Raw genomic sequence first — 26,695 nt, forward strand, 5'->3', positions numbered from 1 at the left:
GGGGAGCCTGAGTGGCAGGAGGAGAGATTAAGGACAGGGCTATGAACTCATGAGGGCTTTGGGAATCACACAGTACGTCATGAGACCTGGTCACTGTTGATTGTCCCGCGTTGCCATGGACAGATAAGCGTCACTGTCATAACTCTGGACGTCAGCAACGTTGAGATAGACCAGGCAATTAAATGAACCTGGTTTTCTCAGTACAGAAATATTTTCCAGGAAAATGGAAAAGGGAAAAAGGATCGGAACCCCGAGTAAAACAGGAAATGGCAGTGGTCAAGGGGCAGAGGCAGAGCCACCTGAGTTTCTGATGTGCAGCTTGAAATTCTCAATAAGGGCTTCTTACCTCAATTTCAAGCCTTTTCTAATTTTCATCAACTGATCAACTCCTACTTTTATCAACTTCCTTAAATCTCTGTCTCCTTGTAGGAGGTGCCAGGCAAGTGCTTTTCTCTTCTCTCCTTTGCTGTTCTTAGGTGAGGATCCTCATAGCATGGAGGAACCCCAAGAGCAGTGAACAACCAGCAGCACGCTGAGTCTATTTCCCCACTGAAAGGCAAGGGCCACCTGCCCAGGTCAAGTGTCCCTGCATTTGAGCCAGAGAAAGGCCTCTGTACCCCTGAACTTGCATTATAAACTGCTTTCCCGGAGTCACCCCTGGGGACAGGCAGAGGAAATGTTGTAGAAGTGGAAAAGCTTCCTTCTAGGGAGAAGGCTGTCCTTGTCCTGTGTTTGATGTAGGAAGTGTACCTCCTGGTAACTGGGGCTGTGGCTCCTGTGGACGGGGGCCCATTAGCCAACATCATCAAAGGAGACCTTCTGGAGCTGTTGGGTGGTAATGTGGCCTAATGGAAAGAACAAGGGCTCAGAAGTCAGGTGGTGCTGATGAACATGATGACCTTTTGTACTCCCTTCCACGGTAGGTTCTAGAATAAAATGAGCTTCCTGCCAAGTAAATATGGAACGTGAATAGATAGATATCTTCATAAGGGTCACAAAGTCAAGTTCTGCAGGGACCGGGCAAGAGTGTAAATGTGTGGGGCTGACCTCCTGGAGAAAGGAGACCCACGTTCACTTTGAGGGCACCTCACACTCAGTGTCAACCACAGGTGCTTGCTATGAGGAAATACCAGTTATTCAAAGACCTCCCATGACCCTACTGGATACATGGGTCCCAACGCTGTGAAGGCCGAACTGAACATCTTTACGGTGCACCATCAGTCTGTCCACATGTAACTTCTCACCTACATTGCTTGCCTCATTTCACCTAAAACACAAATCACAATCCTCTTCCTTTTCAGGTTAAAATAGTTACACCTCATTATACAGGAAGCTCTGTTGCTGTGTTTTGTTTGTTTGCTTGCTTATTTGTCTATGTGGTTTGAGTGTCCTATCTCGCTCTAAAGCCATACCTATTGTGAGCCAGATTAGCCTTGGGCAATTACTTTATCCCATAGCTTCCCAAAAGCCTGTCAAATCTTGATTTTTGATGACCCGCTTCTTCTGAATGACCCCCCTTTCCCTTGCATCTTTTTTTATCCTCACCCTACCCTACACCCCCAAATCCTGCAGTCGTTTTAGAAGACACAGTCTCTGGCCCAAAAACAATATGGTAGCCTTGGCAGTATCATTAAGAGAAATCACCAAAGCCCCGTTACCTGAGACTTTCCCTCTCAACTCTAGCTCCTAGTTGGAGAAACTGAGGTCTAAGCTTATTTCATTCAAGGATATCCTGTATCTTTTAACCTGGTCAGCATTAAATCAGATACTTTGGGAGAGAACAGCCACTTGGCACCAAAGGTAAGCTCTCCAACCAAATTCTTGATGGAGGCAGAAACCTATTCTCTGTGCACTGTTTGTTCAAAGGGAGAGAGCTCAGATGTGGCCTCAGGTTGGCTCAGGAGTTGTGGCTTTGCTTGGGTTTGCAGCTGAAGTCTAAAAAATATAGGGACCTCAAGCCAACTTCCCAAAGTCTCCCAGTGAGTGGTGGCAGCTTGACTGAGGTGTAGAACACCGAACCCCCTCATGGCCGGTCCAGCTCTAGAACCACTAGACCACACAGTCAGTGTTCAACGTGCACTCAGCAAACCTCAACCTCCAGGCTGGGAGAAACAGATTTTCCAAAAACAGAGCTCTCTTTGTGAACAATTCAGCAAAAATTCTCTTTCCAGCTGTGAGTAGAGGACTCAAGTTGCAAATGCTGGTGTTAATTAAAAACATCCACCTTCTACAGTTTCAACAACAAGAGAAAAGTACCACGTAGGATGTGTTCCCAAGCACTCCTCCCCGAAGCACTTATAAATATGATTTTATTTATAACACGGGCTGCTGAGGTTCGGGCTGATATTATCATTCCCCATTTTCAACCCCCAGTGGAAGAGTTGGGCCAAAGGAGACAAATGTGATGGGTCCCAATTTGCACAGACCAAAATTAGCATCAGAAGAACAAACCAAAATACTGTTCATGTCCAGAGCATGAGCTAAGCTGTTCAACTTTCCGTGTTCCTATCAGGAAATTTACTCCCTTGAAATCAAATGTTTATCCGTTGAGTCACTAGAAAACTTGTTTCACGTGGGCTCTTCAGTCCTTCAGACATGAATAAAATGTGGTGTGACGAGGCCAGGCACATTCCACCAAGGATGACCCCCATATATTCAATAATTGGGATAATGCACTATACTTCCCTGTATTCTCATTACACGTTTATTAGGAAATCTTTATCTGAGCTGGTCTTGAGATCGTGAGATCAGCAAGACTGAGCTGCCTTTCTTCCTCAGCTTGTCTCTGGTTGGTGAGTCTGTCCTGCTTTTCACACATGCACCAGACAGGAAAGAATCGAGCCAAACCCACATTGTTATGAATGAATTTCTTTGTTTTTAATCTCACACAGTTTAAAATACAATATGAAATCAGGCTACAGTATATAAAAAACTCTCCAGCAAAATGATGTGCCAGCATCAGCTACTAAAATAAACAAACAAAAAAACTCCCCCATAAGAAATTTTTTTTGCATTAAAAAAAAAAACACATAGACACTTACATCGCTACATCTCTAAGCTACCTCAGTTCTGATTTTTAAAAAGCACCTGCTTTTCTTTTTTTCATCTTGCTTTTAAATTTTCAGCTTTTTAAAAAATATAAATTATATGAAAATACAAGTTGGAAAATAGTCAAACACAATATAACATCTTTTTCACCCCTATACTTCTCAGCTTAAAAAAAAAAAGTATTCTTAAAAAAAGTTCAGTAACTGAGGCAGTATTCCTGATAGAGATAATTTCATTTTAATATATATATACTTTATATATGTATATGCATACATATATTTATGGTTCCTTGAAACTTCTTTGGAATGTAGATATGAGTTCAACACATTTATATAGACCCCAACAGAAAGCAGCACGCACAGCATGACTAGAACAGAGAAGGTGTGATTTTTCACCATGAAGATTAGGCAGGTTAATGCTCTAAAACCCGGAGTGTTCGTCTCCAAAGTGAGGAAAAGCACATCTGATCTTTGAATGCTACCTCCAATCCCCAAAGCCACAAAACCAGGGCTCTGTGTAGGGAAGTTCTTCCCCTGCTGGGAGAAGGAAACAAAAGTGACCCCGAACCCGACAGCCAAAACCAACACGGGTTAAGGCATCTCCAGGAAAATAAGGGTTTCATCATCTCAACCAGATTTGCCCATCCTTCCTCTGAAGTTAACATGTGTTTTTAAAAAGCATAAATGCAACAAGTCTGCTACATTTCCAGTGTATAAACCACCCACCACTCTTCCTGGGATGGTCTCTGGCCCCTGGACAGAAGGAGAAAAAGCATCTGGCCAGATGGACAAAGCTGTCTTCTCTAACTAGCGCACTATCTACAAATACTGAAAATGGCGGACCTAGAGAGAGAGGCATCTTAGCAAACAAGCGGGCTGAGGAGCAGGAGGAGACACTTTCTTATCTCTTATCTGCTATGGAGTTCTTGCAGGACTTAGACATGCTCACACAAGGGGAGTTTCCAGCAGAAACGCAAGAGGAAATGTGGGTGCACTGAGAAAGTCATGTTCTGCCTGGTTGCCAACAGCAAGCAAGACCGATGCCCTGCCTTGGTTCTACTCTTGCCTGTTGCTGAAATGTGGAAAGACTTAACCGAAAAACCCAGGTATTATTTTAGCGGCAGTTCTACATGTCTGCAAGCATGCACACACGCACACGTACACGTGCACGGGCACACACACACGCCTTTGCCAGTGCCCAACAAAGATCCCATAATCTAAGAGAAAACAATGTAATCCAACAGTTCCGCCTAACACTCCCTGAGCAGCTCCTAAAATATTCGAGAGCTTCATTAAGGCACCTGCACCCGGAAGAAGATGAGAATACACAGCTGGGCCAACTCTGTCTTTGCTTTCCAAGGAGACACTGCAATTTAACAGTGTAAGGAGACTCATGAATCACAGAGCTGGTTTCCTGATAATTCAGGGTCTGCAAGAGGACCTGGGAGTAAACAACCCACTTTCTGGAAGCTATGCTAGCAGGTAGTTAGTACTTCTGGTCTCTCCCTTGGAGCCCAAGAAGGGCTCACCCTGAGAAGCCCACCTTAAATATCTCTTCGCCTCTCCCACTGAAGTCCGCGAGAGCTGTCCCTCGGTCATCATCCTTTTTAATCAGGCATCTATTGGGGGGGGGGGGGTTCAAGTGTTTTAGGCACTTTTCTTCACTGGTTAGATGTCGGTTCCCACCCTCCCCACCCTGGAGAAAGACCCAAACCTTTGCAGACCACCCTTCAGCACTGCCCCAGTCAATGGAGTTTGTCGCTGAACTTTGGAGGAACCAGAAATCTACTCGAATCGCACGGACCACCTCATTTTCTTCACTCAAGCTCCTTTTCTTATGTTTCTTTTGCCTTCAAGTCATTTGTCTCTTCTGCAATTATTAACTTTCACTTACCCTGTGCCAAGATAACAGATCCAAGCACGGGCCCAGATAGGGTCTGCACTCTTCACGCTGCATGCACAGCCTACTCGACACCTGACTCCACCAGCTGACACTCCTCAAAGGAAAGCCATGCATTTCTCCTCCCAAAGACAGCCAAGCCACATTTTACTTCCACGCAACCTTAATTTCCATTGTTCCTAAAGCCCAGGACATCTAAACGGCTTTGCCAGCCACTCTCCATCTCATGGCATGACAGCATTGCTCTTTCTCTCACCAATCAGAAAGTCGGACATTTCTCTCCACTGGGTAACAGGGTGGGGGGAAGCAATAAATGTGGGATGCCGGGACAATGAGACATAAAGGAGAAAGTGTAGAGTGCTGGTGTGGAATGACAAGCATTCAGGACTTACTTCCTAAGACCTGAGGGGTAATGCCCATGCACACAGCTTTTATTCCAAGTCATAAATGTTACAGGTATAGAACCGATAAAGAACCAAGACAGTCTTCCTCCTTCGATCTCCTTTCTATGACCTCAACAGTGCTCCTACATTGACTGTGGTCCAAAACCAGGGCTGCAAAATACATTCAGTTCAAAGACTTAATGCTTCTTAGTTCAACGTTAAGTCCAAACCCCGAGAATCCACTAATGGTAAGTAAGTAGAGGGGTGTGATCATTTTTTAAAACACAGATGAAATTCACATGCACAGGTCTCTTGTACCCAAATCAGCATGATTTTTTTCCTTCATATAGAAGTCATATGAATTTGGGATCCCCGATCTCAGTGACAGCACTTTGCATTTCCAGTGGGGTCTATATAAACAGTTTCCTTGCACTGTGACAGAATCCTCAGCCGGCAAATAAAAAACAAACTTGCATGACACCGCAATACTGAGACCACCTTAGAGCTTAAGACGATTTTTAAGGAAAAAAAAAAAAAAATACTGGCACAAAATTTAATAAAATAAATTTTAACACAAAAACAGTTTGGGCTCTTCCCCACTGAAGTCCATCTTTGTTTCGAAAGTTGAGTAAAAATTAAATAGTCCTTGGTTTTTAGTGCATCCCCCAAACAAATGTTTCATCCCACCTCCCTCTTTTTTGCCCTCCCAGACCTAAAACCAAAAGCAAATTAATTGCCTTTTCATGGGTCTCAGAACTCCTGATGTGTCAATTTCTTTTGCTAATAGGTCCATAACTCAAGACATGCCTTTTTTTTTTTTTCATGGATGATTTTTAAAAAATAATGGGACGTGTTAGTCTCCCCCTCCCCTTAAGCCAGATCCTTCAAGCTTCTAAGAAGAACCCTTCTCTCTCTCTTCCTCTCTCTCTCTCCCTCTCCTGAAAATTTGCTCATGAATTTCTCGTCCCACCCACCCCACAAGTCCCGGCTCTCTTTTTCCAACTGTTCACAATTGATTAAGCTGCAGCTCACTTAGCTCCCACCCCTGAATGTAAAAAACGAGTTCTGGAAAATTAAAAATAGAATAACGATTAAAAATTAAGAGTCCGACCAACATGGTTGTTCTTCGAAATGTCTCAGCAGACTTTTCCCCAACCCCTTGGGTGTCCATCACTCATCGGCATCGGGTTTGACATCCAGCATGGCGTGGAGCTCCTCGGGCGTGTATCCCAGAAGGCTTTGTAGGTCGCACACAAAGCGGTACACGTAGCGTTTACCCGCGGTCTTGTGGATGATGTTTTTGTCATAATAGTAGCGTAGGCCACGGCTCAGTTTCTCATAATTCATCTTGGGCTTGTTTTTCCTTTTTCCCCATCTCCTGGCCACCTGAAATTAAACGAATAAAAAAGTGAAAAAGAGACGGGGTAAAAACCTAGAGGATAACCCAAGTAGACACGCTGATATGCCTGTGTATCCATCCACTCATGGTGACCCATGATGTCCAAGGAAGATGGGTGGAGACTCACGTGCACGGGAGATCTTGTTCTCACCCATCTATTCTGAATTCCCATTTTTAAGAGATGGGCAAGATTCTTTAAATTAATGAAAATACATTGATCCTGTGTTTCTGTGTAATGAAATGCTGGAAAGTATTAAAGTATTGGGGGGGGGGAAAAGACAACACTACACTACAGACTCTCCTCTTTCCTTCTGTTGCTGGTAGGCTATGCTCGCTTTGCAAGCGTGAAATTTAGTGTGAGGGAGTGGAGCCGATCATGCCTGCGTTTCATCAAAGGGCAGCATTTTTTCCGTACTGGGCGTGCTATCTTCTCTTGTCTGCCAGACCAGAGATGTCATCTCTCTTGTTCAGTGTTTTCAGCTCTGTCATGCTCAGACTAGGGCCTGGCAGAGATATGCATTTGTTGAAACCGATATATTAACGAACAGATTGTACTGATCTTCCTGTCCGACCCATTCCAGAAAAGGCAACCCATGTGTATGAAGGGCCCACAATGTGAATCCCGGAACACAAATGGGCAGTGTCGCTATGTCCTCTGCTGTCTGAAGGATGCAACTCAGTCTCAGACAGGCTACGTAACTGGCTCAAGATCATACAAGCACCGAGGGGCAGAGGTGGGGCTGGAATCCTAGGAAAGGGGCAGAGGTGGGGCTGGAATCCTAGGAAATGTCATCCCGGCCCACATAACCACTTTCCAGAGTTCCAGAGTTCACTCTCATCCCCCTTCCACACAGCGCTCGCTCGTCACTCCCTTCTTACCTCATCTGGGTCAGAAAGCTTGAACTCCCAGCCATCTCCTGTCCAGCTGATAAAAGACTGACAGGATTTATCAGTGAGTAATTCCAGAAGAAACTGCCACAGCTGGATTGGTCCACTGCCTGAAAACACAAGCCATTGTGAATCATTACACCAGACGCTCAACAGCACCAGCAATGAGTCCCATTACGCAGCGCCCCTCTTGCCTCCTCTCCAATCTGTCCAGCCCCGGGAGGATGAAGGCGGCATACAGCACAAAAGTTAGAGGAGGTACTGTGAGTTCACAAGGACTGAAAGGTAAAAAACTTTCTACCCCCCCCCAAAAAAAGCACTTACAATATACCATTGTCTTATCAATATTATTTTGATTGACTTAACGTTCAGTCCATTTTTACTGCAATGAAAATTCTAGAAAGAAAATTACTGGATCCATCCTCTGAGACATTCTAAGGCAGCATAATCCTTCGTGCCTTCAAGAACTAAGTCATGTTTGCTTTAATTAGTAATACAGTCATTAACTAAGGAATACCTTGCCACTTCCCATCTTAAGTCAAAGCTCTTAAGTGCTTCTCTGTATTAGAGAGCCTCCAGTCCCTGATTTGTAAGTGACAAGGATTGCTATCCTAAGGTCATCTAACAAGGACACAGAGGTTAGACATTCTTTTGGTCATAAGGTCATAATACTCTCCACCACCATCCCGTTCCCCCAGGCCACTTACAGGCAGCCTCACAAACTAAGAAAGGAGAGAATCAGCACTGTATAAGGGATTAACCTGCCACCCATGAAATCTTCAGAGGTCAGGTGAGGGCGGTCTCAGAAATTCTTCCTGGGTCAGTGTATTCTAACTTACACACACACACACACACACACACACAGTCCTCTTGTCTTAGCCACCAACACTGCCAAGATCTTAGTTCTGGAAAGCCAGACACACTCTGATAGTCCACTTATCTCACACTAAAGGATTTATGCTCATAGATTTCCTTGTAAGATAACTTTCTATTCAGATATGACAATGCTGCCAGTGATTCCAATCTCGTTCATGGGCGTAGCTGGAGGGAGAAACAACATGGTTCAACATTACGGTTCAAGTCCGTGGTGCTTGCTACAGGTCTACACTTATAGCACCATCTTAGAAGCCATCTTGGCAGAGGAGGAAAGACGAAGGAAGCAGGAGCACTCCAGCTCATACAGAGACACTTGACTTTCTAAGGCTCTCATCCTTAACCTGAGCTTCAGATCTGTCTGATCCAAAGGAAAGTGAGATTCAATGGGAAATAAACTTTTTTCATCTAGAAAGAGAAATGTTCTTATGATCTAGAGGGGTCAACTCTTGTTATACCTTATACTTCTACAAAATATGTTCCCATGCATCATTTTGCTAACTCCTAAAATCCACTCCCCAGCCCTCTCTACAGGCAAGGCACAACGAGTCTTAGTGTTTCCGTCCTATTAAGAAACAAAAAGAAAAATGTTCAGAAAATCAAGGTGACTTTGCTCTGGGGCATGGTGTGAACGTGATGGTTCTGGGTCCGGTGTCCAGGCCTCCAGACTCCAAGCAGCAGGGCAACAGCAGCTGACGTGGACATTCACTGGACAGCCAAAGGAAGCATCCCGCCCCCCCCCCCAACCCCAGCGGCTACTTGCTGGGGGCAAACCCCAGCGTGTCTCCAGCACAAGCCAAGCTAAAACTGGAAGATGAAACAGCTTCACTTCATCCTTCTAAGAATGCACCTTGCACTCTCGAAAACCATCCTGTAAGAAATACCTTATGCATATTCTAGAATGAGATGATCCCGTGGACCTACAAAATAACTGAGCATTCAAAGAAACAACCCAGAAGGTGACCCCAGGAAAGCCTTACCCTCTTCTGTTTCTCAGCCTGTTAAAACACGGTTTTGCTTACAACTCGGGCATACTGGCAGGTTTCATGGGCCTTGAGTTCAAGGTGCCAGTCACTACTGCCTGCCTGGGCTCACAGGACGACACGGGACATTATGGGAGGAATTGGTGGAGAAGCCATTCTGGACAGGAGGCATCAGTCCACACGTCTCTATTAAGAAAGGCTGTGGAATCTCTGCTAGCCAAGAAATTCACAAATAGCCACTGAAACAACCCGGCAAAAGAGCAGCCTTCCAGAAGAGGCGCAAAGAGGACACTACACCCAACAGGACAGCACTGTCTTCCTACTCTTTGGGAGAGAGACATAACCAGGAACAGTCAACTACTCGGAAACCGCGTGAAGGAGCCCTGGAGTCCGCAGTCAGTCGTCTCCCGGGCCACGCCCACAGACAAGCGACGGAACACGGAGAGAGAGGAGTCACTGTAAGACCCCGGATGAGGAAAAGTGCAAACGAGAGCTCGGGCGTGTCGCACACTCACGTGCACTGGACACTGTGCGTAATGCTTTATGTTCATCTCATTTATTCCTTATAGTAACTCCAAGGAGTAGGTACTAGGACTCGCAAATTTGTTTTTCCATTTTCACAACAGAGGACACTGAGTTCCTGGGTCACTTGTCCCCTGGCCTCATCCAAGGCCATTCGGAAGTAAAATGGCCGTGAATGGAACCCAGGTGGACTGACCCCCAAATCCTTCAGCTTGGCACTGCTTTGTCCTTATGTAAGACCCACCCAGAGGCAGAAATCTGAACGGGCGGCCTGGTTGAGAGGAGCCACGGGATAAAAGGACCAAGCTTTAAAAAAAAAAAAAAAAAAAAATCTCTTCCTCACCGCTTATAGCAGACACGGGACACTGGGCTGGCCGGTGGTTTTCCTGATTGACCATCCAACCACTGGGGACATTGGTATTCACCTTGGTATGTCCAGCCCCATGAGTCCGTCCCCTCCTGGTAGCTGTGAGGCTAATGTTACTTCACTGTTTCTCCCTCTCACTATTTACCTACAAACCTCTTTCCCATTATCTTCACATTCCTTTGGGGAGTGGAGGGCTAGTCACACCAAGCTCAGCAAAGGGGAAGGAAGGACATTTTGGGATCCTTCTACCCAGGCAAGTCCTAGTCCCTGGCAGGGAGCAGCAGGCACATCTCAAGTCCTAAAGAGAGAGACTCAGGAACATATCCCAGGTCCTCGCCCTTGGGATCCCTGGGGCAGCCAGAAAGTGCAAAGGGGATGCGTAAGCCCTGTCGCCGGAACCAGCTCACGGAGGCACAGATGTCAGACAGAATTATTCCTGCTCTTTCTCCTGCCCAGTGCCATTTCCCAAACTGAAATGTCAGAGGGACAAGTTCTATCTGTCTGTGCCAACCCTGCCTCTCTGGGTGGCCAGGGGTGGGAGGGGGGCAGGGTAAACCCTTATCTGTGGGTTTGGTGGGTTTTTTGTGTGTTTTTTGTTTGTTTGCTTTTTGTTTTTTTGGTCTCATTGTGAATTTTCCTCTGTTCAAAAGGAACATAAAACTGTGAAATCTGGGAACTAGGAGCCCAGGTCGTGGGTGAGATACTATCAGCTTTTTTTTTTACTATTAACAACAAAGGCAAGAGGGAGCATATATAGGAAAGCCAGATGCCTAACCAAAGCACAGGAACTTGAACAGGGAGGAATGTCTCTTGAAAGCTTCACAACAAGAAAGTCAAAATAGGGTGATGTCAGCTCGAGTCTCTGTTCCCTGACTCTCCAAGGAAGATCCCGGAAGCCCAGCCAGGGCTGACAGGCACACGCAGGGCTCCTGCCGTGGGATTCCTAAAGTGGCTGTTCGCCCTTCAGAAAGCTCAGGATGTGGTGCCAAATGAAAGGAATCCATGAGATTAGCCCCCCTCCAAAGATTCCTCCCTTTGGCTGACTCCCAAAGGGCGCTTTTGGTGGTGGGGAGCCATAAATAGGAAGGACGTGGAATTATTCTCCCAGTTGGAAACGCCAGGTCTCGGTAAGAGCTCTGGGTCCGGGGTAGGTCCATTATCCAGCTGGAATTGTGGACAGTCCTGCACAGGAGCCTGGTCACGTTCATTGCAGGTCTGGGAAGGGATATCAGGATCCCCGGAGGGAAGCACACAGCTGGCAGGGAGCTCCAGGATGGCAATGCACACTGGGTGACCCCGCCTGTCCCATCCATGTCTATAGGCCCACAGGAACTTCCTAGGCCCCAGACTTGTTGAAACCCGGAAATGAGACTCGCAGTGCTGGTCACAGACTCTCCCAGAGGATGTTTCTAGGTGGCTTAGTGTATCTCAGCCCAAATCCCTGGGGCTGCAGGGCTCCTCCCTCCCTCGCCCTTGCTCCAACATATCCTCAAATTGTAAAGCCTCTTCCTCATTCTCCCTGTGCCTCCTCTCACTCTGGGCCCAGCCCCATCCACCCACCCAACTGGACGGTGCTCCCAGTGACCTTTGTCCCAGGGAGCAGAGAATGGTACTAAGAATAGTGCCAGTCATGGGAAGGGGGAGTTCACACACTCAATGTGACTCACAATGGTGTCCCTGTCTGGGGGCCCCAAGGCAGTCAACGGCGTCCTTCACCATGCTGCCCCGGGGTGTCACACATCAGGAATCCGGTGGCATCACTGGGAAACTATGCTTCTCAAGTATAAACTCTCAGCCACAACAACAGAGGGGTCCCTGTTAGAAGGAAGTCTCTCTCCGAAGAAGTGAAGGAGGGAGGGCTACACACACATACACACACACACACACACACACACACACACTGGCTGGGCCCCACACACCCTGACGACTGCTCCCTCCAGCCCCCTCGCCGGCTGCAGCTGGGGGATTTCCTCTGCTGGCTTTGTTCTTCTAAGCTTCTGGGTAAGAGGAGAGTTCTTAGTACAACAGTGACAGTCCTGATCTGAAGAACGTGACCGAACCTCAGAAGCAGAAGTGTCAGGTGGGGACCCTCAAAGCACTTGAGATCCAAGTTGTTAGTCTCATTTTTTTTTTTTTTTTAAGACAAAGCTTCAGGTAAATTCCTTCTCATCCAGGTGATGTTTTAAGTCCCTTCTCTTTGTCTAGGAACTGGAAGGCCCACCATCTCTCTTGAGGAGGGCTAGTTATAAAAAATCCCCTATAGTTTTGCTGCTATGGTTGCATGTTCCCCAACTCCAAGTCTAAGTGAACAAGTTCAATACACAGCCATGGGCAAGGACAAGATCTTACTAAGATCCTCCTGGGAATCATCCTTTCCACTTGACCACCTGTCAATGTCTTCTCGTTTTCAGGTCCATGGTCACGGACTCACTGCTGGTGAATGGCAACCGGGACTGGACGGCCATGTTTCCTTTTCCTTTCACCTGCAAGTCCTCAGCCCCTCGTCTGTGCCCCAGCGTGTGGCTAACCTATGAGAGGTGCTTTCTGTGCAGACGGAGGTCAGCACGGGGCAGTCGCGCTCTCTGGTAGCTTCTTTTATGGGTTTGCTTCTACCGAGGCCAAGCCGGATGGCCTGTCTCTCTCGTCATGGGATGCACACTTTTACAGCAGAGATGGTGCTTTCTCACTGGTGCAAGGCAAAGCGTAGACGATGCCTCACCCCGAAATACCAACAGTCCGAAAGCGACTTGCTGTTGAATGACACCTGCCGTTGGCCCCCTGTGCACCTAGACTCAAGCTTCGTGAGCCTTCTTTTCTCGGTGGCAGGTATGGGGTTTCGGACAAGTGCTCAACAGACATTTACTGGTTCATGCTGCTGAGACATTCATCCTCCCTCTGCAGAAAGGTGTCTACCCCAGCTGCCTCTCTCTCTATTAAACCCTATCCGGGACTAATCAACATGAGTGACTCCCAGGCTGTAGGAGCAACATGTTCCCCCAAATAAAAACATACCCACACGGCCTGTCCTTTGGGGATTCATTTGCTACTTTGAGAAGTTAATCTCTTCATCTTGACTCTAAAAGTCAAATCAAACACCTCAGTGCGAGCAAGACACCACATTTATTTTAACCTATGAAACTCGCATGGTTGGTCACCCTTGCAACAGGGAAGACTCTGCCCTCAGAGCACACATCTGGCAGGTGGTCCTAAAGCAGAGGAACGGGCCTTGACTGCCCCTCCCTTCCACCCAGGTGTCTCTACCCACAGCCAAACCAAGATGGCAAAAACAGCACACGCGAATCCAGAAATGACCCATCTGCTCACCAATCTATCTTCCTCTGCTGCCACCGTGAAGGTGCCCACCGTGGCTGGTACGGGGTGGAGGGACCCCGGAGCCTCATAAGCACCACGCCCTTCCTGTCAACCCGCTTCTGAACGATCATTCACAGAAGATGCCCAAATCCCTGTCCACTGAGTCCTTACGAAATGAAGTTGAATGACAAACAGGAAACCTCCTGACAGTGGCTTGCCCTCCTGCTCCTGACAGTTTCTTGCCCTCTGGACCCAAAGCAGCCGTGAAGCGCCGATGTCTTCTGCCTGGGGATAAACGACTGTTGGATGGTTTGGCCACCGAAGCACTGGGAAGATTGTTGAAAGGAAAGGAAGGGCAGAGACTGCTTGATATTTTGGCATGGGGCTATGTCTGTAAGTACCTTTTTCCCACTTCTTCGGAGTGATGCCCATCTCCTGCCTCCACCCCAACCTGATCTCCTCTCAACTCCAGCACAATCTAACTATGGTACATTGCATAACCAGCCAAGAGTGCCTTGGTCCAATGAGTCACATATTCCATCACTAAGTTCCTGTATCAATGGCTAATAACTCAAGGGTAGCAGTGGGGCATACAGGTTCTAGTAATTCAGCACACAACCACAAAGAATATTATCTGACAGGGGCTTGAAAAACACGCTCCATGAACATAATGGACGATAACTTTACGAACATGCATGGGTTTATTGCCAAAAGAGCCAGCAGCTGACAACGGAAGCCAGTCAGAAAACAGCTCTCAAATCATGTGAAACCTGCTTTTGATGTCAAGTCTGTGTCCCTGGCACGTTAGACCAAAAGAGAGAAAGAATTTCAAAAAAATCAAAAACAAACAAACGTGTGAGGCAGTGGAAAACTGGAAGAGGAGAGCAGACAGTACCCTCAGAAATTAAAAAAATATATATGCCCAAGGAATGCCCCAAGTGGGGAGGTCAAGCCTCCAGCACTTTGCTCCCACTTCCTCCCTGATTCACTCCACGAACTTACACAACTAATTTAACCTCTCTGGGCTCTAGTTTTCCCATCCCTAAAATGGAAATAGTTATCCCTGTCCTCCCTACTTTATAGAGATGTCCATTGAGTCCCTGTTATTAAAAAACATATAAATATAAATTTAAATACACACACACACACACACACACATATATGCAGTGCTGAACATTTTAGGAACAATATAAAATATGACAGTGGGACCGACTAGAAGAATGAATCAACAGAAAATGTATTTTTAAAAGCACACTTTTCAAAGAAAGACAAGCAAAAAGGATGAAATTTTAAAAAAAATAAACACAGCAAAAACACAAGATAAAATTCAATTATTCTTCCAAGAATTAAATTGGCCTTTCTCATGGCAACTTTGGAAAAGGATAATGTTGCAGGCTACGAGTAAGGTTAAAGTATATATATGTGACCTTTTTAAAAAATCCTGTACATGAAAACAACCAGTGTGGATCTGTTCAAGCTCAGGATAACTCTGTGAAGTGCTGGCCCTGATTCAAAGTAGGTGAGCACAAAAAGAACACATGCAAACTGTTTTGCAAGTGAAAGTATGACAGACACTTACGGTTTGGGGAAATCTTGGCCACAGACAGACTTAGATCCTCTTTTCCCCCAATGTGCTTTTCTCCCTAATCATTTATGCTCCTCACAAAATACACTCTACCTCATTATTATGTAGGGCTGACCCAGGAATGCAACAGCATTGCCCGCCAACGTCGGGCCTAGAGACAGAGCCCATGCCATGAACCAAAGGTAAAGCCAAAAGTCCTGTCCAGCTAATCAATGTCTAAGACAGACTGGGCCACAAGCCCAGGTGGCGGGCCACAGGTCGGCCAGGCTGTCCCACCTGGGACAGACATAAGCGAGGCTCCCCAGCCCGTCTGTCTTGGTCCTGAGAACAAGATCACCCCACGCTTTAGCATGTGAAGGAGAGACCCTTGTTTTTGCTTGGGCTCCTTGCACCTGCACGTTTCAAGTCCACCTGTGTGGGGGTGGAAGGAGAAAGGAGACTGGTCTTCTCTTAAAGGGGCAGCCTATATTCAAATGCAGTGCCCCCTCCCTCCAAACCCAAGGGCTCTGTCTACCCATACTCAACCAACCACTGAGACACAGACTTGGACCGAGAGCTGGGGAAGCTCAAGTCAGGAAGTGGGTTCTTCAGAGCTTTTCCTTCTGATGTCTTCTAGGTAACTGACTGTTTTCAGAAGTCACCAGAAATGGGTTACGTTTGGATTTGAGGGTACGGGGTGAGAATTTTGTTCGAAACCCAAGAAATGCTTTTTTGAACCAATGCAAATGTCTAAAAACAATGCCTCCCTACGATGTATCGAGGTAACAGGAAGAAAGAGAGATGTGTTTGTTGATTAGGATTAGAAAGATGAAGTTGAGGAGTCTGAAGACCATAGTTTGTGGCCTGAGTGGAACCTCTGGGATTTAATTTATCCTCGCCATATAGTTGCGCCTGCATATCAAGGGTGAGAGGAATGACGAACAAAGTCTGCTAGAAGTCTTGGGGAGGTGACATACATCCCAAGTGGTCTTCAGGGCACCGAAGTTTTCAAACTTTAATCCAGAAAAGAATTTTCATGCACCCCCCATATGTAAGGCATGGTCGCCACATTGGGTTGGACGACAAAGAGAACGTGCATGACAGCAAGGGGCATCAGAAGAAACATGTTTTGTTCCACCGTTGTGTGAAGAGCTGAGAACGTCCTACTTATGCCTTGCTTTTAAAGAAGAAAGGACCGAGAACATAGCCTTGGGGACTTGCACGAGAAAGTGCATCCACCTCGGCTCTGAATGTCAGTCCCCTCCATAGGGCTGTGCCCCGTGGGCACGGCTCCAGCAAAGAGCCTTCCAGCGTCCCGCCAAAGTTCAAACTTTCACATTCACTCACCTTAGGAGAACTTTCACTCTTGTGATTCTCAGGGAGAGGTGAGTCACACAGAAGACAATGCCATATGCTTTGTTAGAGTCAACGGTATAAATGCACGGAGCTCTGAAGCCTACCGCGGGCCACCGGGAGCATCGGGACCAGGGTCTGGAGCCCCACTGTACTAACAGCCAGACAGAAAAGCCATGGCGGCCTATCTGACAACACACAGTCATCAGTCGGGCGTGATGTGGTAGTCACCCGAGCGGCGGCAGCCACGACAAGAGGCGACTGAGACCTCCCGCTGCAGGAGGAGGGAACGCGGGCTCCTCCACTGGGCAGCTTTGACCTGAGGGTTTCCCGGGAGCCTGGCCAAACCTCTCTTGGACCCGAGCTGCAGAGGGAGGCTCTTCTCTATCCAGATCCTCCTTCCCTCTCTCCTTTTCCAGGGGAGAGACCTGCAGCTGGTCGAAAGCCTCCCCCGCCCTCCCTGACCATCCCCCACTTTGTCCTTCACAGATCCCCCCTCACACACCAACACATGTCTTGCGAGTCTAACCACGTCTTGCCATCTGCACCTTTGCAGACCCAAACAACACAGGAACATGTCCACTGAGAGTGACTGTTTCCCAACTAATTGTCTGACAACGTGAAAAACTTCAAAAGGCATCTTCCTTGTGGTTTTCTGTGTGACTTCAGGCTAGACCCCTTTCCCTGTCTGAACCTTGATTCTCTCATTGGTACAGTAAGAATGACTGAAGCTACCTTGTGCGATTGCTGGTGACAGTTAAAAAAAAAAAAAAAAAAAAGGGTAATGTACCTGAAAGCGACTAGGACACAGGGGGGGCTTAATGCACCGGTGGGCTGAGCTGACAAGCTGAAATGACCTGATCGGATATTAAGAATCTTCTGTGACCTAAGTCACTGCTACCAATTACTGGCATTTGCTAAATAAAATACACTGTCCCCTGACCTTGAGGAATATAAATATAGAATTATAGCAGAGGGGCTCCTGGGTGGCCCAGTCGATTAAACACATGCCTTGGGCTCAGGTCACGATCCCGGGTCCTGGGATCGAGTCCCACGTCGTGCTCCCTGCTCAGCGGGGAGCCTGCTTGTCCCTCTGCCTCTGCCCTTTCCCCCATCTTGTGCATGCTCTTTCTCTCTCAAATAAATAATAAATAAAATCTTTTAAAAAAAGAATTATATGGGAAAGGTGGAGGTTGGGGGATAATACGGAACAGCGGTACTTGCTATGTGCCTAGCGGGTTCCGGGTGCTTTCCACAAACTCTGCCTTCAGTGCTCCCAACAACCCCCTGAGATAGAAACTATTATTATCAGCATCTTGCCGATGGGAATCCCAAGGCACAGGAAGGCGAGCCTGCCTGAGGTCACACATGGTCCAAGGCAGAGCCGGACCACACTCAGGCTGCGTGGCTCCCGACTCTGGCTCTTTACGCCTACGGGAAACATACCAGGGCTCACGGAGCCTGGCAAGGCCTCCCTCTCAGATGCTTTACCAGGACTGAGAAGAGAAGGCAGTTCCAGGGGACAGGCGGTCCAGCCAGGGGGCTGCACAGGAAAGCAGCCGTCGGCGGGATGGGAAGAGAACAGCTTCCCTTGAACGGAGTCCCCAGGTGGAGGGACCAGTGAAGGTGCCACTCATTCCCCAGAGCAGCGAAGGCCATACAGGAGAAGGATGCCAAGGGGTGCGAGCAGGACGATCTGGGACCTCTGGCAGGGCCTTTCCCAGTGGAAGCTGCAGGGAGTTTCCCAGGCCTGCTGGTGAAGGGCAAAAGGTACCGAGGCCTCGGCAGCACCCGGGCTGAATTTGGCTCAGTGGAAACATTTTACTTCAAAGACAAAAAAGGTGGAGCCTCTAACTGGAGACGGAGCCGAATTCCAGAACCGTCACCACCCAGTTCCAGCCTCTGTAGTTAGATGTGGTTAAAGAAACAGTGACCCACAAAATGCGAGACTTCGGGACGCCTCCCAAACAGGCAGGGGACCTGTCCCCAGAAGGAAGGGGTCACCTGGTGAGTTTCCTGCCATCCCAAACCCACACACCCGCTCGGCCTCGGGTGGCTGGAAACAGCACCAGGGACACGACGCACGTTTTGTGAAGTGGAAATGGGTAGAGTCGGTTTGCAAGGGGTTGCTGTAACTGAATTAAGACAAGGAGGGGGTTCAGTCAGCAGAGGCCTTCATAAACAACTGGCGGAAAAGGGGAACCTCCCTTTCCATATTTTTTAAAAAGACATTTAGGAAAAAACAACAATAACAAAAAACGAACAGGGAGGCCGAATCCTGCCACCCTGTGATCTTTGCTCGTGGCAGAGGGTGAAAAACGGTCAGAAAGCCAGGCAGGAGGCAGAGCAGTGAAAGTGCTCTATGGGGCCACAGAAAGGGACTTCTCCTCTCCCAAGGGGTTTCCCTCCCCCATGCTCCAAAGTATTTTCCCATCAGTCTCAGCACTGGGCAGCATGTTAACCCACAGCACGGAGAATGGGAATCCCACCCAGCTTCTGAGATGCAGGTCCCATTTAGGCCACAGGGGTCCTCCTGGCTTCCTGCAACCTGGTAATCACAGGGCCTCTGAGCCAGAAAGGCAAGACGCTCTCTCTGGGCCACTATTTCTCATTTCTAAGCTCTTTTCTTCCTTTCCATCCAGGTGCTGCCCAAGGATTCTCCACAGGGAGATGTGGTAGGCCCCCCTGAAAGCCTGAGGGCCAGCTCCAACTTTGCCTGTCCAAGAACCTCAGGGCCCCCGGAAAAGGCAGCTCAGGCCCCAACAAGGAACCAGAGTTCTATATTCATGTCAACAAGTTGTTTCTTCTTCAATTCACAGTCTTATACTGATAGCATTTGTACAAACACAATATTCTAGAGCCTGGGTGGGGTAATCACCCCTCCCTTCACCCTCAAATTAAAAAGCTCCACGCTGTTCCTGATAACATACCCACCTGGGTTTAGAATTTTAGAACTCTTGTGCACAAATTCACACTGCACTGTGACCCCTCTCCCCTTTCCTTATCAGGAACGCAGGCTCAAACCAAAAGCTTCCTTAGTTGTTATTCGTACCCGAGTGCCCTGAGAGTATTTTGTAACCCAGTTTTGCTTCAGAAAACTGTGATTTCAGGTAACGCTGCCAAATCTCAGGTTTCATTCTGCACTGAAGGGCTTTGAAGCACTTCCTTTGCAATGAAGTTGTTTATTTTCAAAAACATGTTTTAGCAGCAGCTCTGGGTTACTGAACCCTAAAACTTAACTACGAGCCAGAACTCCAAGGTTCTGGGCTTGGCCTAGGGACTTTCTTACTGTATGACTTGAGACTGTCTCTAGAGCTTCCTAGGACTTGGCAAGATTTCTTTCAGGCCAGAAGCAATTTGAGAGAACCTAGAGAGAATGTACGGGGCTTCTTCCTCTACGGGACTAGCACTGTGTGTGTGTGTGTTTGTATGTGTGATGTTTCATGCAAAAGTATCTAAAAGTTGAATTTCAGATAGTGCCAGATTGAGCCATAAGGAGAATGAGGGATTGCATTTTCATAGATCTGCGCAGCACTAGAAGACAGAATTTGGTGACGGTTGACAAGTAGCTTTGGGTTTAGTCTTTTTCAGTCTTCCAGATGAAAAAGAGACCCTTGCCACCTCGTTCACAATATCTCAACTGTGGGTGGGGACATACCCGGGCACAGGAGAACAATGGCTTTACTACCAGGCCGGCTCAGAAACAGCTGCAGAAGTGCTGGGAACAGATGTCTTATCTGCACCAATGCCTTATCTGTCTGGCAATCTGGAATGAAGTTCAGCAAAGGTGACTTGTAGGCCGATGACTCCAGATTGAAGCCAAAGGCTAGTACTATGTCCTACACAGCCCTAACCCATATACAATTGGTAACAAGTGCTAATTGGTAACAGGTGAGACTCAAGGCTCCCTACTCTACTGTAGGAAAGCAACTGAGATAACCCATAGGTATTCTTTCTTTAACACGGGGAAAGATTTCCTGGTCAAGTGAGACATCTGGCACTTAAGATTCAATTCAGGAGCTATTTCTGTGTACATGCCAATTATCTGGTCTTGAATAAGTCACTTTTTGTGCCTCAGTTTCACCATCCATTAAATGGGGCTGGGAGAGGAGAGAATACCAGTTGACAATCCAGTATATTTTTCTATAGCTCCTGCATTTGGGAAAAAAAAAAATCATAGATCCCTACCTTTTTCAGGGATCTGGAAAGCATTTTGCTTAGGTCTATTAAATAGATAGAAAACACTGGGGCACTTCTCTCGGATTGTTTTGTAATTAGATGGGGTTCATAATGTATCTTCAAATAAGAGAAAATGGAGCTTTCTGATTGTATCAGTCTGATAACCGTAAGCAGTTCACAGTAAGGTAAGAAGGTACATTTTGGCGGAAGCCAGCACTGCATTTGATGTATTCTTAACTCCGCGCACAGGCAGGCTTTCAAGCCATGTTATCTGCCCCCACATCTTGACCTAATTTAACAAGTTGCCATGGGAGCCCAGTGAAGGTTGATGCAATTTTCTTATCTTCGGAGGAAGAATGTAACTGTGCAAGAGAATGTGAAAATTCAGTTTCTAACTGATTTCCACACGTACAGTGCAGTAACGAAGACATCACATGAAGAAGGGAAATGTATTCCTTTGAAGGTGATATAGACAAAGGCCCCCCGCGTGTAATGGCAGGGAAATGACTCTCTTCCCGGCTCGAGGGAGCCATGTGTACACACTGTAGTTCAGGCCAAAGAATGCTGATATAACGATGCCACTGCTCCTTCAGGGCGGCCACATATACTCTGGAGTATTCGGATTTTGAGGGAATGAACAAAAAGGAGGCAGCCCGTGAACTAGAAAACGGGTCTGATTTTTATGAGCAATAAAAAGTTTGCCAGCATTTAACCAATGCTTCCTACTTTCCAAAGCACTTTTCCAAACTTCAGCTCACCTTAACACATCTATGTAAGGTTAGGCGTAAGGTCATGCTCCCAGGCTGGTGGAGGGGGCTGCCTAGGGATGTTCCTCTATCCCTCTCCCCGCTCCCTAGGATGTACCTGGAATGATGAGGGACCACAAGGAACGTGCAAGGGCAAGGGAACCACCGTGTAGAATTAGTCTGCAGGGTGGACAGATACTCGTAGGCACTGAGCCCAGGGTAAACGTCACCAAAATTTCAGCTGGCCCCCACATGCCTCACAAATCCTGACCTTCATTCAGACCGCAGCATGAAGAAAATCCAGTCCAAGTCTAAGGACAATTATAATATCTTGAACTCGACCAGATAATGAACCCCCCAAGGGCAACTGGCGCTCGACATGTGCTCAGAAACATTTGCTGAAACAACGGATTTATTAAAACGGAGCTCCCGGCACCCCATGTCTAGTACAACGTCTAGCACTCATTTGTTTAATTAATTGATTTAGTTAAATTACATTTTCACAGATCTCCCACCACCAAGATAAGGATGAACACTTCCACTTCACTAAAAGTAGAAAAGGGTACAAGGTAAATTTGCCTAAAATCACACAGTGTGCTAGAGCTGGGGCGGGGGAGGGGGCAGGGGACTTCTTGTTTTCTGGGCTATTGTTCTTACCACCGTCTGAGATGGTGGGAACAGTTACATCCCCAGGGTCAGAGAGCAACACTGGGTGGTGAGATGCTTAAAACGTACTTTTAAATTCAAGGGACTACTTTAGTCTTTGAGACCTTTCACTAAGTCACCTTGGCTTTTCTTCCACTCACTCAATGTTTTATTCCCTTAGAGAGAGAGAAAGAGAGACAGAGAGACAGAGGGAGGAAGGGTGGGGGGGGCGCTGAGAGCACCTTTTAAAAAAACCCATCCAGATAAAGGGGGACATCCATCATAACTGAGATCTCCAGGACATAACTACGTTTGTGCTGAAAGAACTTTCTAAGGCTCTTATTGGTTTGGCTCTGAGTCTAGATCGCCAGAGAAGATTCTTGGGCAGCACACGGATGTTAGCTATCTTGACGGCAGTTCATGTCTCTAATTTGTATTTCATATTTGTTCCTAGTTCTTAGAATTCCCAACTCACCCCTTTCTGTCTCACCCTGAAACTGGGACACTTGGAAAGATTCCCCAACTCTTTTCTTCGGAGATACTAAGATCATCTCAAATCACCTTGAGTCACTCTCATAGACTGTTAGCTCTGCAGATTTCTCCCAACAGAAAAGGCAGTAACTAATACATGTCACACTTTCAGAGCGGTTTCTAGCTGAGGTGCACATCAGGCTTTTACCCTTACCAGAAACTTCTAGATCTTCTGCAGTGCAGCCAGAGATCCTTACCAGAATCTTATCCCATGAAGGCTGACCTCAACCGTAAGGCTTTCTTTGACCATAACCTGACTTTAGAACTTCAAGTTAGTTTATTCATCTCGTTATCCACAAAACCACCCTAAGTAGCAAACTTTTCATTATGACGTACCTAGCTAAGAGAGAATAATGCCATGGGAGAAGAACGGTGATCGTCAATGCTGGTGGTTATAAGGGAGATGATGCCAGAAAGAATACAGAAATACTTCCAATAAGGACAAAGCAATGTAAGGGCTTGCTGGAAGCTGCAGACGAGCTGGACTTTACCCTTGGCAAATGGCAGAGCCCAGGGGAAAGGAAGCAAGCACCACCAGTTAGAGACCCCGCCACCTGCAAAGTCCTCGGGATCATGCTGGAGGCTCCCTGGCCCTTCCTTTCTCCCCTTGATTAAGCTGCACTTCTCCCTCCTTCATCAGTATCCAACCGGAGTACAGGGCTTAAAATACCTAGGAGCTAAAGCTACAGGAGCCAGCAGTCTCACACATCTTGAAAGACACTGAATGTGCTTCTCCTCATTCCAGGCGTCCTTAATGGAAAGGGGCCTCCTCTCTAACAGTCTGCGGTCCAGAGATGGAAGAGGATTCACTTGAAAGGCAGTATGTTCCCACTAGTGACACACTAGTGATGTCCAAGCAAAGACTATGGGAGGTTCCAGTAGGAAGAACAGGGTAGGGGGCGTTTACGTCTTTCCAGGTCCTGACTCTCTATAGAGACCTTGTCACTTCCCCAAAACACAGACATAAGTCCTGAGCACCAATTTGTGCAACGCACAGCCCGAGGAGCTGTGTGGGATGTGGCATAAAAGGCGTACTTCTGATCTCTGAAGGAGTCATTTCTCCAAGCTTCTGAGTTGTTCAAAGCTCAGCTGGCTTTCCTAGTAAAATCTCGAGACCTCCCTGACACAAGAATAAGGATCAAGCACGCTCCTAAGATCAGACCGGTACATCCCTGGAAACGCAGGTAGGACAGTTTGCCTCCATCCACAGAAAGGGTCCCCACGTGTCAACCTGTCCAGCGTGGAGCTGAAGAGAAGAGTGGCCTACACCACAGCTGAGTGATCAAAGCTTAAAGTAAGCTCCACTCACAACACAATTCCTAATTCTTAGAAAATACTACATTCCTACAGAAAGGATCTAAGTTAACCCGTGAATGCTCCTTGGATATTTCTCAGATACACTCATCACATATCTCCAAGGTTAGGCAGCACCCGTGCTAACAACTCACTCAGACAATGAACTATTTTATCAGCAGCTTCTCAATCAAAGCCTAAGCTCTCAACATCCATCTTCCTTTCCCTATGTTCTTTCTTCATTCACCACTGCTAGAACTTTCACTCCTAGAGGAAAGTCAGTAATAAAGCTAAATGAGAAAAAAACAAACAAAAAAAGGGTTTCCTACAGAGGCCAAGATCTGGACAGAGCATAGGGTGACTAAGGCTTCTCTTCCTATTTGAACAGCTAGCCTAATGAGAATGCTACTACGGAAGAATCTAGAGTGTGGCCATTCAATGATGCCCTTGAGAGAGAAGTTCTTCCTACCACTCTTGGAAATGATCCCCTGGGATAGAACGATACTGTTTACTTCCAAAAATCGATGGCCATTCACAAACAGAGTGGTGTGAGAGACTGACCAGACCTCCTACTGTCTTCTTCTCCCCACTCAGCCAAAAAAGAGAGTCTCTAGGGATCTGTGCATGATGCCTTCCAGCACCGAGCCCACCCATGGCAACAAGCCCACAGAGGCTGCTGAGGTAGGGGCAGGACGCCTACCTGTGTAGCCAGCCAGGGCAGCAGCAGGAATGACAGGCTTGTCCTTGTTGAGGTCAGCACGGTCACGCACATAGTCCTTGAAGGTGCCCTTGGGCTTGTGGTTGGGCAGGGCGGCTGGATAGTCCTCTGAGTCGAAGCTGTCATAGGAGGGGACGCGCTGCAGGCTGTTGAAGGATGACTGGCTGCTCCAGGACTGGGTGAGGCGGTCACAGCTATCGTAGCTCTCCACGCTCTCAAAAGAGTCCTGGCCCCCGAGCTTACCTGGAGGTAAAGGAGGTGGGAAGAGGGCAGGGGAGGAGGAATTGGGAAGAGACAACTGTAAAAACCCTCTTAGTGAGGACGGATTGCTAATCAGACCTGCAGGAGGGATGGAAGAAGGGAGAGGCCAGTGGAAACGGAAGCTCAGGGGTTTACGCTGGGGAAGGGCGCCCCACGGGGCTGAAATCATGCTGCTCTTGTCTGTCAGAGAGAGACGGCAGTCTGTGGGGCCTCAAGATTCCTGGGGCCGGAAATCCAAAAGTGGAGAATCACACTGGATCTTACGGAATTTCCGGCTGACGTATTCGACTCAACGAAGAGATGAAGAAATTGCAGCAGTCAGGCTCAACTCCCTATTCCCACTCAGGCCAATGAGCTGATTTCAAAAGGCCCAATTTGGCAAAATATTTTGGTCATAAGAAAAAATATTCCATTAGACTAAGAGTGGATTGACCTTCCCTGACCTTGGAACTTAAGTGTTATTTTTTAGCATTTTTTTCCAAATACTATTTTAAAATGAAATCTACGCCCTGCCTCCATGCCTTCTCAAATAGAGAAAGAAGTTATGAGATGCTTTTTCCAGGAGGTTAAAAAAAAAGAACCACTATCGCTCTTCTAAATAGAAATCCATGGTCTTCATCTTCTCCAAGTACAATTTTGTGTTTGAAATTTATACTTCAGTGGGGGAGTGGGGGCAATAAAACATAAAAGAGTTGATTGAAGGGTTAAGGTCCATAGCTATGTCAGAAATCCTTTACTCCATGAGTTGCTTAAGGCATTCTTAACTGACCACAAGATCATGCAAGTTCATTAATTTCCCAAACCAGGTTATAAACAGCTGCTATGATTGCGTAATAGCTCCTAGAGAAATTTCCATTGGCAAAAATGCCATGAAAAGGGAGACAAACCAAAGAAAATAAATAATTTGGAGGAAAATAAATGTATCTAAAAGCTGAAAAGCTCACAGGAATATTTTCTGTGTTCCCCTTTCAGAGACTTTTCAGGCAACCTAAATTAAATTACGGGAGACTCCATGACCGTCTCAGGTCAGCACAAGCCAAGAGGCAAACGGACGTGACAGACGTGTGTGTAGAAATAACAGGTCAATCCTCCATTGTTTAGGGGCGGCAGGTCTGCTATAAAGTTCAAATCCCAGAATGCGGCTGGCCGATACAAGCTAATACTGGTGGGTTTCTGGCATATTCTCCCCTTCATAATAGTGAGGATTGGTTAAAAGAATGGAATTCAAATACTTAATTATGGTGTCCAAACCAAAATTAGATGTATAGTAATTGGGAGGGAAGATATGTTGCTCATAAAATTTAAACACGCAACCAAAAAAATCCACAATAAAAGGTATTCAGTTTAATATATACTTTTTGCAAAGCCACTGTTGTAAGAAGATTTCCCAAACCTCTTATCCCCTCCAGTGTTGCTGCAAACAGAATGGTAGGTATATCCACTTAATCTCATTCCTTCCTCGAGTCGTCCGAAGAAGAGTAATCTCCAGAAGGCAAACTAGGAGATCTCCATGAGTTCCTGGCACTGCCTACCCCACCCACTGGCATATCTGTAAGTTTTTTATTATCCTAACAAATGAAAGAATCATCTCTTCCAGAAATTCACAGGAAAAGACTCAAGAAAACAGCCTACAACCGGAATCCAATAGCCTCTTTTTAACAGAACAAGGAAAATTGGCGGCATCTCTTCAAGAGGTGTTTGCTGAGACCAGACACCCATCTTAATGGTCAT

General features: G+C 46.9%; 1 protein-coding gene across 6 annotated transcripts in view; it reads right to left on the bottom strand.

Moving 5' to 3' along the window:
• Positions 1-6,174: 6,174 nt before the first annotated feature.
• ETS1 (ETS proto-oncogene 1, transcription factor) overlaps positions 6,175-26,695 on the bottom strand; it is a 123,872-nt gene continuing 103,351 nt past the window's right edge. For 5 of the 6 annotated variants that reach the window (XM_032868898.1, XM_032868900.1, XM_032868902.1 and 2 more), the window contains 3 exons: positions 24,686-24,946; positions 7,609-7,727; positions 6,175-6,716 (listed from right to left, as the gene is read on the bottom strand). In XM_032868898.1, coding sequence (XP_032724789.1) covers positions 6,501-6,716; positions 7,609-7,727; positions 24,686-24,946 — 596 coding nt within the window. In that variant the 3' untranslated portion in view covers positions 6,175-6,500. The remainder of the gene's footprint in view (positions 6,717-7,608; positions 7,728-24,685; positions 24,947-26,695) is intronic. The other variant, XM_032868904.1, reaches the window with a different exon arrangement.

This window comes from Lontra canadensis, unplaced genomic scaffold (assembly GCF_010015895.1).
Source record: "Lontra canadensis isolate GAN:19392208 unplaced genomic scaffold, GSC_riverotter_1.0 scaffold36, whole genome shotgun sequence".
NCBI classification, from domain to species: Eukaryota; Metazoa; Chordata; class Mammalia; order Carnivora; family Mustelidae; genus Lontra; species Lontra canadensis.